The sequence below is a fragment of the Malaclemys terrapin genome, chromosome 11 (assembly GCF_027887155.1).
Source record: "Malaclemys terrapin pileata isolate rMalTer1 chromosome 11, rMalTer1.hap1, whole genome shotgun sequence".
Taxonomy (NCBI): Eukaryota; Metazoa; Chordata; order Testudines; family Emydidae; genus Malaclemys; species Malaclemys terrapin.
Window position 1 is genome coordinate 61,715,370 of NC_071515.1, and position 14,321 is coordinate 61,729,690.

Consider the following 14,321-nt stretch of genomic DNA (forward strand, 5'->3'; position numbering starts at 1 on the left):
GTTGATATGAGAAAAGAGAACATTTTGTGGAGTATAAGAACAAGCCAAACCAACATTAGTCGTGACAAAAATATTGGAATCATTTTGTAATGCAGCCTCCCATCAGTCTGTAGCAAACAACTTGTCACTTTTGGTTTTAGTAAAACTGCTAGATTTTTGTTTCTAACTTGTGCAAATCAATGTCCTCCTATTTAGTTTACCGTCCTCTCCGCAAATATTTACTAGTATGGTTACTATGTATCTGTTCTGAACTGTGTGTTTTTCTTAAACCATAAACCAACATTTCTCAATATCTATTTTATCTGATCACCTTTCTTTGTTTGCAACTCCATAGTGGTGTGTTCCTTTTTTAGTAAAAATTAACACTTACAAAACATTGGTATTTGATGGATGTAGAATAGGAATAATTTATCTGTGGAAGATTATCTTTGATAGATATAGATATATCACTGAAAAGAAGTAGATTTGTCTTTGTACTGTTAGTTTGTGAAGGCATATTTTATAAATAAAACCACAGTACATTTATCTCTGCAGTGCTCTGTTTAACTGTAAAGCTGTGAAGACTTTAATTTATAGCAGTCTCTTAATGTTGTTTGTGTTACACACAAGTAAGCTTATCCCTACATACCTACTTGTCTCCTTTGTTTTCGCCTTCCGTCCCTGAGGTATGGAATTTTTTTGTGATCTGTTTTCTGAAAATCTCAAGTACATTGAGTAGAACTTCTGTGGTCAACATAATAGGGTAAAAAGACTTTAGTGTTCACATCATTGCGATGTTAACGTTAAGTACTATTAGGTGCTTGTTTTACTTTCATATTTGCATTGACTGTTTTGTTTCTTTCAAACAAAATGTGTATCAGATGCTCTCCATTTACCTATTGAGACTTGTTTAAATTGTCCGTAGCTGCATGTTAGAGCTACGTTATTGCAAATTAAATCTGCAGTTATAATTCTGAAGTCCTTTAATGCATAATTTGAACTGAGAATATTTGTATATGCAGTGCAATTCAGAATATTAAAATTATGACATTATTCTTGTAATTAGCCATTAGCTTTGACCAAATGTCATCTCATACAAAAATGTCAGTAAAGCTACTGGTTGCTAATGAAAGTAAGCACTCAAACACTGTCCCCTGGAGAACTGTGTTAAGTCACAGGTGTTTGGCTGCAACCACAGCCCATCCTGTCCCCAGCAGGAAGATTATACTCATATCTGACCAAGAGATGTTGAACTTCGGGAACTCCCTGATTCTGCCAATGTGAAAGAGATTGAAATGGAAACTAGCGCAGAGAGCCCAAGTGTTCTCCACTTGTGAGTGGGACATGGGTTGTGCTAGGGGAGTTGAGCATCACTTTTGTTTGAATGATGATAGGGCTTTCTCTGAGAGATCAAGGAAGCTAGTATCTGCTGATGTAGAAAATGTTCAGAAATGTATCTAGGAGTTGGAAGTCCGCAGGAACCATCAGGAATTCCAGAAGTCCTTATCCGTTCCTATTTGTTGTGGCTAGAAAAAAAGAATGGGGATATATGCACGTGCATAGCTTAACATGCTTTGAATAGATGTACAATCCCTGGCTAGTATGCTACCCCAAGAGTGATGATGCCTTACACTGCCTAATAGGAAGCTGTCACTTTTCTGTTTTGCATCTGAGAAGCGGATACTATCAAGATACCCATGGAACTGCCCAGTATAGAAACCAGCCTTCGTCTGTCCACTCAGATTCTACGAATTTCTGAGAATGCCCCAGGGAATATCAGGGGCCCTAGACACGTTCCAGAGGCTAATGGAGCGAATGGTTAGTGATGTGAACTTTCTGGAAGTCCTGGTGCATCTGGATGACATTGGTAATGTTCATGCACACTTTGGAAGAGCATGAAGAACCCTTGTGGAAAGTGTTGGACTGCCTGCAGGAATAAAGGTTGAAACTCTCTAAACAAATGCCAGTTCTGTCAAGAAAAAGTAAAGTATATAGGGCACATTGTCTCTCAAAATGGAGTTTCTGCAGATCCAGATAAGCTGAAAGCTATGATGACATGTCCAAGACCAAAATCTTGAAAGAATCTTGAGGTTCTAAAGTTTATTATAGGCTATCTGTAGAAGGATTTTCTGCGTTTGTCGACCCTTAAATGAAATCTTAAAGGAAAAGGTCGGGCTCTGCATGTAGGTGCCAACTACTACAGAGTCAACCCTTTGGAGACTGGGAGACTCCTGATTGTAAGAACACTTTTTGGATGTTATAGATGCACTGATACATGCTTCTGTGATACTAAAAAAATAGGTATCTGCTACATGTGGCTGTTAGTATGGAAGGACTGGGAGGATTCTCTACCAAGAATATCCAAATGTATGGAGACCAGTTGCCTATGCTAGTAGGAGTCTAGCATTGTCAGAGAAGAACTGTCCAGAGTTCTTGGCATCAAAGTGGGTGACTGAGAGACTGTGACTGCGAGATTCCACAATTATCTCTATGGAGTGAAATTCACAGTCCATACATATAACAATTCTTTAACTTTATATCCTGAAGTCCCGTTTGGATGCCATGGAGCTTAGGTGATTAACAGCACTGGCCACCTGTGATTTCCAGAACATGTGAACTTGGACGTTGATGCATTATCCTGAAGGGCACCTGAGGGGAGGTTGCCAGACCATGAATTGACATCCCAGATGCTGGAGTGAGAGCTTTGTGTAAAATGACTGAGACTTGGCCTATTGATGCAGTCGTGAACCAAATTAGGGCTATCAACATGCTTAGAGCCCCTCCTGGTGCGATATCTGAGGTGTACAAATACCACCCACCTGGATCTTACCTCATTACACAGATTGCACCAGGAAGATACCACCAGTGCCCAGCTTTAGAAATCCTAGGCTGAAAGTGATCCTGATTGCCAAAAGGCTAGGTAGACCTGTGAATATCATACAGAATGCACATCCAGATATCAAATTGATCTTGAGAGAGACTGGTAAACATTGAAAGGAGGCCTATTATGTCAAGAGACTAGGGACTTGCTTCACCATTATCATCATCTAGTGTTGCCAGGAGATTTCAGGGACCTGGTTTTGAAGTCCTTGCATGATGGAGGGCATTCTGGGATAGACCAGATACTTGAGATGGTAAGAAGAAGGTTCTGTTGGCCCACATTAGCAAGGAACGTAGAGGAATATTTTAAGGATTGTGCCAAATGTTTAGCTCAGAAGACTTTACCCATCTGCCCACTTAACATCCAAAACAAGGGACCCATATATCTTTTGTGTGTATTAACTTTCTGTCCTTAGACCCTAACAACAAAGGGAACACTAACGTATTAGTGGTAACTGATCATTTCACTTGATATGCACAGGCTTTCCCCACGAAAGATCAGTGTGTGCTATTGCTGTAGCCAAGATATTATGGACAAGTACTTTTATCAAGATATGTGGGTTCCTCCACATTAAGGAGCCAACTAGCGTAGAATAAACTGGACCTGTGACTCTAGGAAAGTCCACCCTATGGGATAGTGTTACTTGTGGGTTATATGGTGTTACTGATGTACCCACTCCAAATCAATCTTCCCCTTCCCTTTATATGCTTCCTCTGTTTTCCTTTGTAAATAAAGTGTACCTTGATTGTGGGCTCATCCATTACTGAGGTGTCAGAATAGTATGTTCACCAGGTATCAGACTAGTCATAGGGATAAGTACCAGGTTGGAGACAGTTGAAACCATACAGGAAAGTAAGGTAGGTTCCTGACTATCATAAACAGTTAGGTGAACACACCACCAGTTACCAGCTAAGAATCCAGGCAGTTGAAACCCATGGTGGACAAAGCAGAGGGACACCAGTAAGGGTTCCTATTGTTGATAAGCTGCCCTTAGGGGTACAGCAAGCCATAAAACCCCATTACATATAGACAATGTGTTGATTTTAGTGTTCTGCAATGTAGGTAACCAACAAACTGACAGTGACAATTTTTAGGGAAGCATCTGGCTTTTAGCAGGTGCACTCTCAACAATTTTAATGGATCATTATGAGTCAGAGCTGAGTATTAAAAGGGTGTTGACGCATCTTGTCAAGGGATGTTAAAACAATGGAATGTGTGTTATTAACACTGTGTCTGAACAAAATGTAATTAAAATCATAAACTTTGCTGCAGATTAAATTCAGTAAATTTTCATTAGAAGTGTGAAAAGAAATGCCAGGTTGTTGCAACTGTCAGTTAAATCGGTTTGAGTGAGTTTCACTTCACTGAGCGAGAGAGACGCATTTCAGAAATCAACAAACTGCATTGTTGTACTCTATGCAAACTACTACCGTTGTCTTGCTATCTATTCCCTAAATTCCAGATTTAATAAATTGATCTTCTAGGAATTTCCCTCAGGTTTTTAACTGTTTAGGTTCTTGTCCTCTTCCAGAATCAATATTGATTGTGTGTGTGTGTGTGTGTGTGTGTGTGTGTGCGCGCGCGCGCTGATGTTTAATCCCTATGATATAAAATCGAGACTTTTTTGCTCTCAGTGATTGTCCAGAGCAAGTCTGTAGTGACCTAGATGCCTTTCACTTCATTTATTCTTTAATTTTGGCAGTAACTGAATAAATTTAGGAAGGGGGGAGGGAGAGAGAGACTATTCGTTTGACTTATTTTAAAGTGATATAGACTAGAGAAGACGCTTGATTTACCTGCGGTTCATGTAAAGTGAAACCTCGGGGAATAAAAGTGGGAGAAACTTTAGGAAAAGTAAAACTTATGAATAAACTTCTGGTATTTAAAAATAATTAAGATTTAGAAGCAGTGTCAAAAGGCAACTGCACCAGTAGGGTCGTTCTCACAAATAAATGTCAGAAAATTAAAAAGGGTAACTTTATCAAAGATCAGTGAATACTGATATGCTCTGTGGTTATTCATACAACCATTCTGACCTCTTGTGATTTGTAGTTTTCAGTCTAGCTTTCTATCTTATATAAATATCAGTGATCTTACTCAAGTTGCTTTAAAAACAGATTTTGTTATTTATAGAAAAAGGTTTTTTTTCCATACGTTAGAGATAAGATCATTCTGGCTTATCTGCAATTTCGGATGCTCGTGCATATGTACCTTGTTTTGTTTGTGTTAAAACTCAGGCTTAATTTTAAAGTAGTAAAACATTTCTCATTCACAAAGATCCTGAGTAACTTGGCCTTAATACACCTGCATTTTTTTCTCCTTTTATTCAGGAAAGCAATGTTTTTTAGTCCTACGTCAGCAGCAGTTTAATGTCCAGGCTCTTGTGGCTGTGGGAGACCATGCAAGCAAGCAGATGGTAAAGTTTGCTGCCAAGTAAGTAAGCAATTATATCCTGTTGTCAAAGTAAACAATGGTGGGAACCATGACTCCAAGGGGTTGGGACCGTTTTCACACATTAACATCAATGCTTCGTTTGTTTTAAAATGTAGTTATTTAAATTGTCAGTTCACTATTGCGTTGAATACATTACACTTACAAAAGATAAAATAGAACAGAGGCTTGAAATTCATTCTGAACTGCTGAAGCAGCATTCTTTCTCCACAGACAACCTACGTTTACTTCCAAGCCAGCTAACAAAAAGCCTGGCAGGCTTAGCATAGTGGGTCACTTTTTAAATTTTGTGTTGCGGGGAGGGGCGGGGGTATGTGCACATGCTCAGTCTTTATCTTCCGTAAGTAGCAGATCTGCAGCCTAGTAGAATGTTTTTTAACTAGAATAAATATAAGCTCTGAACTACATTTTATTTGAAATAAATTCCATGTTGCAAATTGATTACTGAGCGGGAGAAAGTTGAGAGTTGTTTTTATGAACCTAATTGGTCTAATTTACTCTTTATTGTTGTCCCTTTCAAGCTGTGCTCTTTTGTTATTTTTTTATTTTTTGGCAATGATTAGATTGTTTCCAATTAACAAGTGTGTTACAGCTGTTTACATTTAGTTATGTCTTGTATTCTTCTTAAGGCTAAAATGATGAATGTGAGCTAAAGGGGTCTCTTCTCCTTGCCCTCCTTTCTTAAGCTTGACTGGACTTTCAAGTTTTGGGTCATCTGCTACTTTATATGTCTGTGTGGAAAAGGTGATTTTATAGTAGAACTTTTTGTACTTACAAGTCTTTTAGCTGAATGTCCACAAGTTAAGATATAGAACCAATCAATAATATGTTTAACATGTGGCACTTGAGGTGCTGCTGTTCAGTCCTTGGCACTACCCATGTGACTGGGAATGTAGCCCCCCAGTAATTAGCTGTAAGAGTGTGAAAGCCTTTGATGTGTTAGGGGAAGGAGGGGGATTCATTATACCATACACTCCCAGAAGCAGAGTTAGAAGGTTAGAACAGTGCTTCTGGTGATTAGATGCAAGGCAACGGGAAAACAGAGCCAGCAATGTGTGTTTGTTTGGCGGCACTTAGTGTTGGCACTACCAGCAGGATACATGATGTTTACAGGTGTTGAGCCAAAGTGAAGTGTTCTGTGTCTCCATACGACAGTCTGTGTTTAGTTTCTTCCCAGCACTTAATGGATACTTCGAAAGAAAAAGGGCTTTCTCTCCTGCTATGCTGTTTATATGATCATCTCCACTCTAGTGGCTTCCTTTATGCCAATGAATCCTGCATAAACCCTTCTAGTCCTGGCATCCAGCCTTGTCCAGTTTTGCATCTTCAGCTCTGTCTCAGGCATCTCCTGTTGAATGTCTTGCTGTTATCTTTATATAACTGAATTTCTTATTTTCCTCCCAATTTGTCTCTTCCTCTTCTTTCTAATCACCATTGATACAGCTCCACTATTCTTCCCATTGCCCAGGCTCAGAATGCCATATCGTTTTTGATTTTTCCCTCTTCTCTTTCCCCCATGTACATTCTCATGCTAAATCCTGACACATCTTCCTCTTTGCACTGTCTGCGTTTCCCTTACTATCCCTACGTTCAAAACCATTTTACCTACGCTCTGGAAGTCAGTTGTTTGATTGGTGTAACTTTCTTACCGCTCTCCTCTCATCCCTCACAGCCTTCCTGTTTTTTTTTTTACCACATGAAATTCAAGCACCTTGTCCTCACCTTCAAGGTCATACATAATCTTACCCCATTCACTTTATTAATTTCTTCCTATGCTCTACCTGCTCCTTGTTGCTTATTGTTTTATCTTTTTCTTCATTCATACTGCTCCCTATGCTTCAAAGTGTCTGCCATTTCCTCTCCATCAATTCCAATCCTCATTTCTATTCCCAATCTCCTTCTCGTAAACCCTGCTAAACTCATTCCAGGACTTCTTCATACCTTGCTCTCCTCCCAGTAATCCCTTTTTATCTTACTTTACTTCAACTGTTGTCTTCATTGTCTTATGCCAGCTAAGATTGTTTTGGGCCAGTGACCATTACCTTTTGTAAATGTAATGCTATACATAAGTGATTAATAATAACCATGTTGCTTCCCTACCTTTCTTGATGTCTTTTTCCTTCCCTTCAACTTGTCTTTTCCTACCCAAATATGAATTGATGAAATATCCTTTATCTCATAAAATATTTAAGATTTAAGTTGACCTTTTTCCCCTGTGGCAGCATGTAGACCTCAGCATTCATGTAGTACTTTCACATATATGAAAGAATTCCCATAACTCTTGACTCTGAGTTGCCTTGCTTCCCCTGTCTGCAAGCTTGCATATGTCCAAGAACTGTGTTAAACATCTGGTGACACATCTGTGGTTTACAAAAAGAACCTATGATAATCTAATACCAGATAAACGAGATTCTTGTAAAAATTCCCAGAGGCAGTAAACAAACTAGTTCCTCTTTTTTGGTATTGACATATGAAAAATGAGAACTTTCATAATCTGCTGTGGTCTAACAGTATTAACATACTGGTAATATATTGTATTCTAAATGTTCCAGCTTTCATGCAATATTTGTCTTTCTCTAAACAAAGGGAATATCTATCTAATCTCCGCTTTTAAAAAGAGATTGAACAACTGTAAATTGATCTATGATACACTTCTGCTTTTAATTTTTGTAAAAAAATTAATGAATTGCTGAAAACAATGTAGTGCCTGTCAAAGATGCTGGATTAACAGCCCTGGAATTGAAGTCCAGAGAACAAACAGTGCCATGGGCAATATCAGTTCAAGCTTCCCCTAACTTTCCCACCAAAAAGTCTCAGTCCATTCCTGGAGTGGACCCTCGGTAGGAGTAAGGAGGGTATTTGTCTCCTTGCTATTTCCATTAGAAGTCTCTGCTGAGACTGCCAACAAGGGTGTTAACCAGTGCAATTAGTAATTTGTTAAAACTTATAGTCAAAATATTTTGCGAGTTATTTTTCCCAGAAGGTATAGGGTGTAGGTGGTGGTGCTGATTTTGTTTGTTTTTGTTTGTTTTTAATTCTTTGCTGGGCTTTCCCCTGCTTCTCAGTTTGTACCACAGGAGGCCATGTGGTCTAGCAGTGAAAAAAAAAAAGACTCTAGGTTCTAATTTTAAAATGAGCTACTGACTTGGTGTAACCTTGGTCAAGTAACTTGGCCCCCCTCTGTTTCAGTCAACCAGCCAGAAAAATGGGTTTAAAATTTTTTTTGCTGGCAATTAAATGATGCAGCTGAGCTGAGTTTAGCTGAGTAAATAAATCACATGCCTTCAAAATGGAATTAGAATCATTTTACATCATTCATTATCATCTATTCTTAGACCACTACAGGGAAAAGGTCTCTTCTTCAGCATTGCTCCTATGTCCATCATTAAGGCCCTACCAAGTTCATGGCCATGAAAACCACATCATGGACCGTGAAATCTGGTCTCCACCCATGAAATCTGGTCTTTTGTGTGCTTTTAGCCTATACTATACAGATTTCACGGAGAGACCAGCGTTTCTCGAATTGGGGATCCTGACCCAAAAGGGAGTTCCAGGGGGGTCACAAGGTTATTTTAAGGGGATCAGAGTATTGCCAACCTTACTTCTGCGTTGCCTTCAGAGCTGGGCGGCTGGAGAGCGTTGGCTGTTGGCCGGGCGCCCACCCAGCAGCAGTGCAGAAGTAAGGCTGGCAATACCATACCATGCCACCCTTACTTCTGCATTGCCACCTTCAGAGCTGGGCAGCCAGAGAGGGGTGACTGCTGACCAAGGGCCCAACTCTGAAGGCAGCAGCGCAGAAGTAAGGGTGGGAATACCGTTGTGATGGGTTCCCCCGGGGTGCCACTTGGAACTGGTGTACCACTGAACCCTCTTGACCCACCAGCCTGGGCTCCCTTTACACTGCACTGATGTGACAGGCCCTCAAGCTTCCTCCAGCACACATACAGGTAGGGACACACCCAGCTGCAGCTGTATACAGATGCTGAGATCAGCTCTGCATGGGAAGGCTTCAGCTAAGGAACTGCCCAGCTACTCAAGTGCACACCCCAGTCTGGAGTGTAAACCCAAAATTGTACAGTCTTGCGCTGCACAGTGATCTGTACAGCGTAAGCTCATGAAATTTGTCCCCTCCCTCAATGTGGAGAGGGAATATACAATAGCTTTTTGCCCCAAGTTATAACTCTCCCAAACTGGTTTGTGATAAAGCAAAAACAAATGTATTAACTACAAAAGGTAGATTTTCAGTGATTATGCGGGATAGCAAACAAATCAAAGCAGATTACCTAGCAATTAAACAAAAATGCAATCTAAGCTTAATATATTAAAGAGATTGGATATGAGTAGAAACTTCTCACCCTAAATGATGATTTAAGCCAGTTGCAGAGATTCTTAAGGGGCCAGCTTCCCATGCTTACAGCTTAAAAACCCCAGGTATTCCTTTCACAGTCTAGAAACCTCTGTAGCCTGGGTCCAGCACTTTTCCCCCGTTCAGTCCTTGTTCCTCAGGTCTTTCCCAGAGTCTCTTTGGGCAGGAAGTCAGTGAAGAACCACAATGAGGTCACTCCCCTGCCTTAAATAGCTTATGCATATGGCGGGAATCCTTTGTCTCCAAGTTTGGTTCCCACACCCGGTCAGTGGAAAAACCCTGGTATTCCAAGATTGAGTCCAGTACCAGGTGACTTGGTCACATATCTCTGTAAGGTCACAGCAGCCATGACTCAAAGGCTGTTTGTAGCATCCTCAGGAAGGCTCCCCGGTGGGAGATTAGCTTCTTCTAAGACCTATTGTTCTCTCTAATGGCCCTTCCCAGCCAACTTTCTACACTGATTGCATTCTGCCTAGTAGGCATTCCCCAGGTGTAAACACATTTGTAATAGATGCATAGACCATATTCCTAATTTCAGATACCAAAATGATACATGCATACAAATAGGATAACCATATTCAGTAAATCATAAGCTTTTCAATATCTCACATGACCTATCTTGCATAAAATACATCATAGTTATGCCATAATCATATCATATATATATATGGAGAGGCTGAGAGAACTGGGATTGTTTAGTCTCCAGAAGAGAAGAATGAGGGGGGATTTGATAGCAGCCTTCAACTACCTGAAGGGGGGTTCCAAAGAGGATGGAGCTCGGCTGTTCTCAGTGGTGGCAGATGACAGAACAAGGAGCAATGGTCTCAAGTTGCAGTGGGGGAGGTCCAGGTTGGATATCAGGAAAAACTATTTCACTAGGAGGGTGGTGAAACACTGGAATGCGTTACCTAGGGAGGTGGTGGAGTCTCCTTCCTTGGAGGTTTTTAAGGCCCGGCTTGACAAAGCCCTGGCTGGGATGATTTAGCTGGGAATTGGTCCTGCTTTGAGCAGGGGGTTGGACTAGATGACCTCTTGAGGTCCCTTCCAACTCTGATATTCTATGATTCTATGATTCTATATATAATAATATTTCTATGAATATATAGTGTCACAACCATATCATGCCATCCCTACTTCTGCGCTGCTGCTCGTGGCGGCACTGCCTTCAGAGTTGGGCTCTTGGCCAGCAGCTGCCACTCTCTGGCTGCCCAACTCTGATGGCAGCGCTACCACGAGCAGCAGTGCAGAAGTAAGGGTAGCAGTACCGCAACCCCTCCCTCCCCGATAACGTTGAGACCCCCCCCCCCATAACTCCTTTTTGGGTCAGGACCCCTACAATTACAACAGCATGAAATTTCAGATTTAAATATCTGAAACCATGAAATTTACTGTTTTTAAAATCCTGTGACCATGAAATTGACCAAAATGGACCATGAATTTGGTGGCCCTATCCATTATAATGAAAGGGTTGCACACCCTGCCATGTTTGAATGAGTTAATGGGAGTATAAAACTACTGGTGACGACTATTTTTCCCCTCTGACTTTATCAGCATGATTTAAGCTGCTGGCACAGTAATCCACAGTGGCATCAAAGGTTCTGTATCAGCGTTGTTACTGCTGCCTTGCCTTATAGATGAGGTATCCAATTCCAGGGAAGTTGGTTAGATTTGGTTATTGTAAATTGTAGTTTAATATTATAGCAGGGCATCAGGAACAACTGTAGTTAAGGTATCATAAGAATTTCCATTCCAACACTGTGTTCAGTCATTTGTAATTTGCTGAAAATTTCCAGGATTGGCCTCTCCCTGAAGGTCAAAATTTTTTTTTTCCAGGTCTGAGCAACAACAGTTTGTTTTCTATCTAAAGTAAACTAGCTTCTTACAGTTAGTTCATGAGCCTATTGTTCAAAACAGTAGCTAAGAGAAAGTGATTCATTGCAAAGTGGCTATTGTGGGTTTTTGCTTGCCATATGAAGCTGTTGGTGAAAGATTATCATCACACAGAGACTGCCATAATACAGTCATGTGGTTAAAACAGAAAGGATAGATTAATACACGTACGGATAACAGAGAGATTAAGGCATTTAGTGGCCATTGTAGCAACTAAACTTTCTGTCAGCTTTGAGGAAAGAAAGTTAGTGTAGAGCAGTGGTTCTCAACCAGGGGTACAAAGAGGTCTTCCTGGGGGTACATCAACTCATCTAGATATTTGCCTAGTTTTACAAGTCTACAGCAGAAGCGAATCCAGTACAAACTAAAATTTCATACAGACAATGACTTGTTTATGCTGATCTATATACTATACATTGAAATGTAAGTACAATATTTATATTCCAGTTGGTTGATTTTATAATTATATGGTAAAAATGAGAAAGTAAACAATTATTCCGTAATAGTGTGGCTGTGACACTTTTTTGTCTTTTTATGCCTGATTTTGTAAGCAAGTAGTTTTTAAGTGATATGTAACTTGGGGGTATGCAAGACAAATCAGAATCCAGAAAGAGGTATACTAGTCTGGAAAGGTTGAGAGCCACTAGTGTAGAGTAAGGGAGTAGGTTGTCATACAGAGATCCTATGTTCTGTAGAACAGCTTTATAGACATAAAGACTAAAAGATTGTGAATCCTGTGTAAATCAGTGTTTTCCTTTGTATTCTAGTTCAGATGCTCTCACATCTTGTAACTTAACTGAATTAACTGTTGATGTCATGTGCATAAATATTGTTGTGTTTAACAGAAGTAGTTACAGTTTTGGTCAGTGTTTGTGTAGCTGATTCAGGTAAGCTGTGTGAATACTAAGGAATTTTACCAAAAAGCTCCCACCTGACCAGGGGGAGCTCTGCCATAGATAAGTTTAAAGCTGCTTTCAGCAGTAATACCACATTTGTTAATTAAACATCCTGATATCTGTTTTAACTAAAACTATAGCTGCTTCTATTGAATAGTGATCTCTGGGTGCTGGAACTGCCCATTGGGACTTTTAGCAACAGTCTTAAAATAGAGCAGCTTTGAGATTGTTCTAATTGGCACTGGATGCCACACAACCCCAGATCAGAGCAATAACTTGGGGCTTGTCTATACTTGAAATGCTGTCACACTTCAGTGTAGACACTGTGTGCATCAACATGAGGGGTTCTCGCATTGGGGTAGGTAATCCACTTTTACGAGAGGGAGTAGCTAGGTTGATGGAAGAATTTTTCAGTCAACCTACTGTTTAACTTGGGCATTAGGTTGGCTTAACTACATTGCTCAGGGATGTGGATTTCTCACAACCTAACTTTTAGTGTAGACCAGGCCTTAAAGTCACCTTTGACCTTTTTCCTCCTCAACTGTGCTGAGTACAACTCAGTCATAGCTCAGGACCTGAGTTTTTACTTGCATGCTGGATTTGAAGTCTGGCATAAATGAATAAGACTATGATTTGTAGTTATACAAATAAATTGATTTTAAAGTAAGTTATGAACATTTGTAAATTAAAGGTTGAGCACATGCAGGAGAAAACTCCATTAAGCTTGATGGATGTGGTGCCTCTGTATGCACACCCGGTTAATTGCACAGCTGTTTGGTTAGAGCAAAGCTGCTAAAGCAGAAGGAGACTCTAGGATTGACAGACTTAATGGCTTTAAAGTAATGGTTAGTGGAGCTTTTAAAGTGGCTCCAGACTAAGGAGCTTTACAGCATTTTTGTAACTAACCATTTGTTCACAGCAAGGAACCTGCAAACTCCTTTAGCAAAGACTGCAGTTTGTAAGCTGTGCTAGGTAAATAGCTAAAAAGCAACATTAGAGCTAAAAAACTAACCAATTAAATGTTAAATTGGTTGTATTTCACAAACATTCTATAAATATATTTCAAATATATTCTATAAATATTTTCCTTTTTACCTGTATTTAGATATTATTGTTCATGCAAAGCATGAAATATAGAGGACATACAATGTGGTAAGTAAACATCACTCCTGGAGTTTCCTAACTCTTAAATATTTAAAAGTTTGCTACCTTAGTGGTACATCAATGCTAGGTATTTTTCATTCAAATTATATACTGTGGTGTTACTTATGTATGTACTAAATGAGAATCACTGGTATCATAGGTTACAAAGATAATTTACTATGCATATAGAAATTCATGTGTGTGCATATACATTTAATTTCAATAAAGAATAATTGGAATTATGGTACATTTGCTGAGGCTTTGTCTACACTGCACTTTTGTCATCAAAACTTTTGTCAGTCGGGTGTGAAAAAAACACACACCTGGCCGACAATTTCACTGACAAAAGCACTGGTGTGGACAGTGCTATGTCTTTGCCATGGGGGAGAGAATGGGGGACCCTGGGATCCAGAAGGAGGTTCACCCAGAGGCCCTGGCATGGATAAAGAGGGATTGAAAGAGAGTGGGAATGGGGCACACGGGGATATTGGAGAACCCTGACACACAGACCCCCTGGCTTGAAGGGAATGGAGGAGATGGGTGGGAAAGAGGGGAATGGAGTTCAAAAAGATATAGTGATGGGGTGGGGTTGGGGGGGAAATGTCAGACCGTGGTAACAAGAAGAGGTAGAATGAGAGGCAGACAGAGACACACATCCACCCCCCACCCTCCCAGGGAATCCCTGAAAAAGAAGAGGATTGTGCGCACACACCTC

At 40.2% G+C, this 14,321-nt stretch overlaps 1 protein-coding gene across 1 annotated transcript in view; it reads left to right on the forward strand.

Moving 5' to 3' along the window:
- Positions 1-14,321, forward strand: part of DARS1 (aspartyl-tRNA synthetase 1) — a 68,582-nt gene that overhangs the window by 13,626 nt on the left and 40,635 nt on the right. Inside the window, exon 4 of the mRNA XM_054044132.1 lies at positions 5,191-5,293. Coding sequence (XP_053900107.1) covers positions 5,191-5,293 — 103 coding nt within the window. The remainder of the gene's footprint in view (positions 1-5,190; positions 5,294-14,321) is intronic.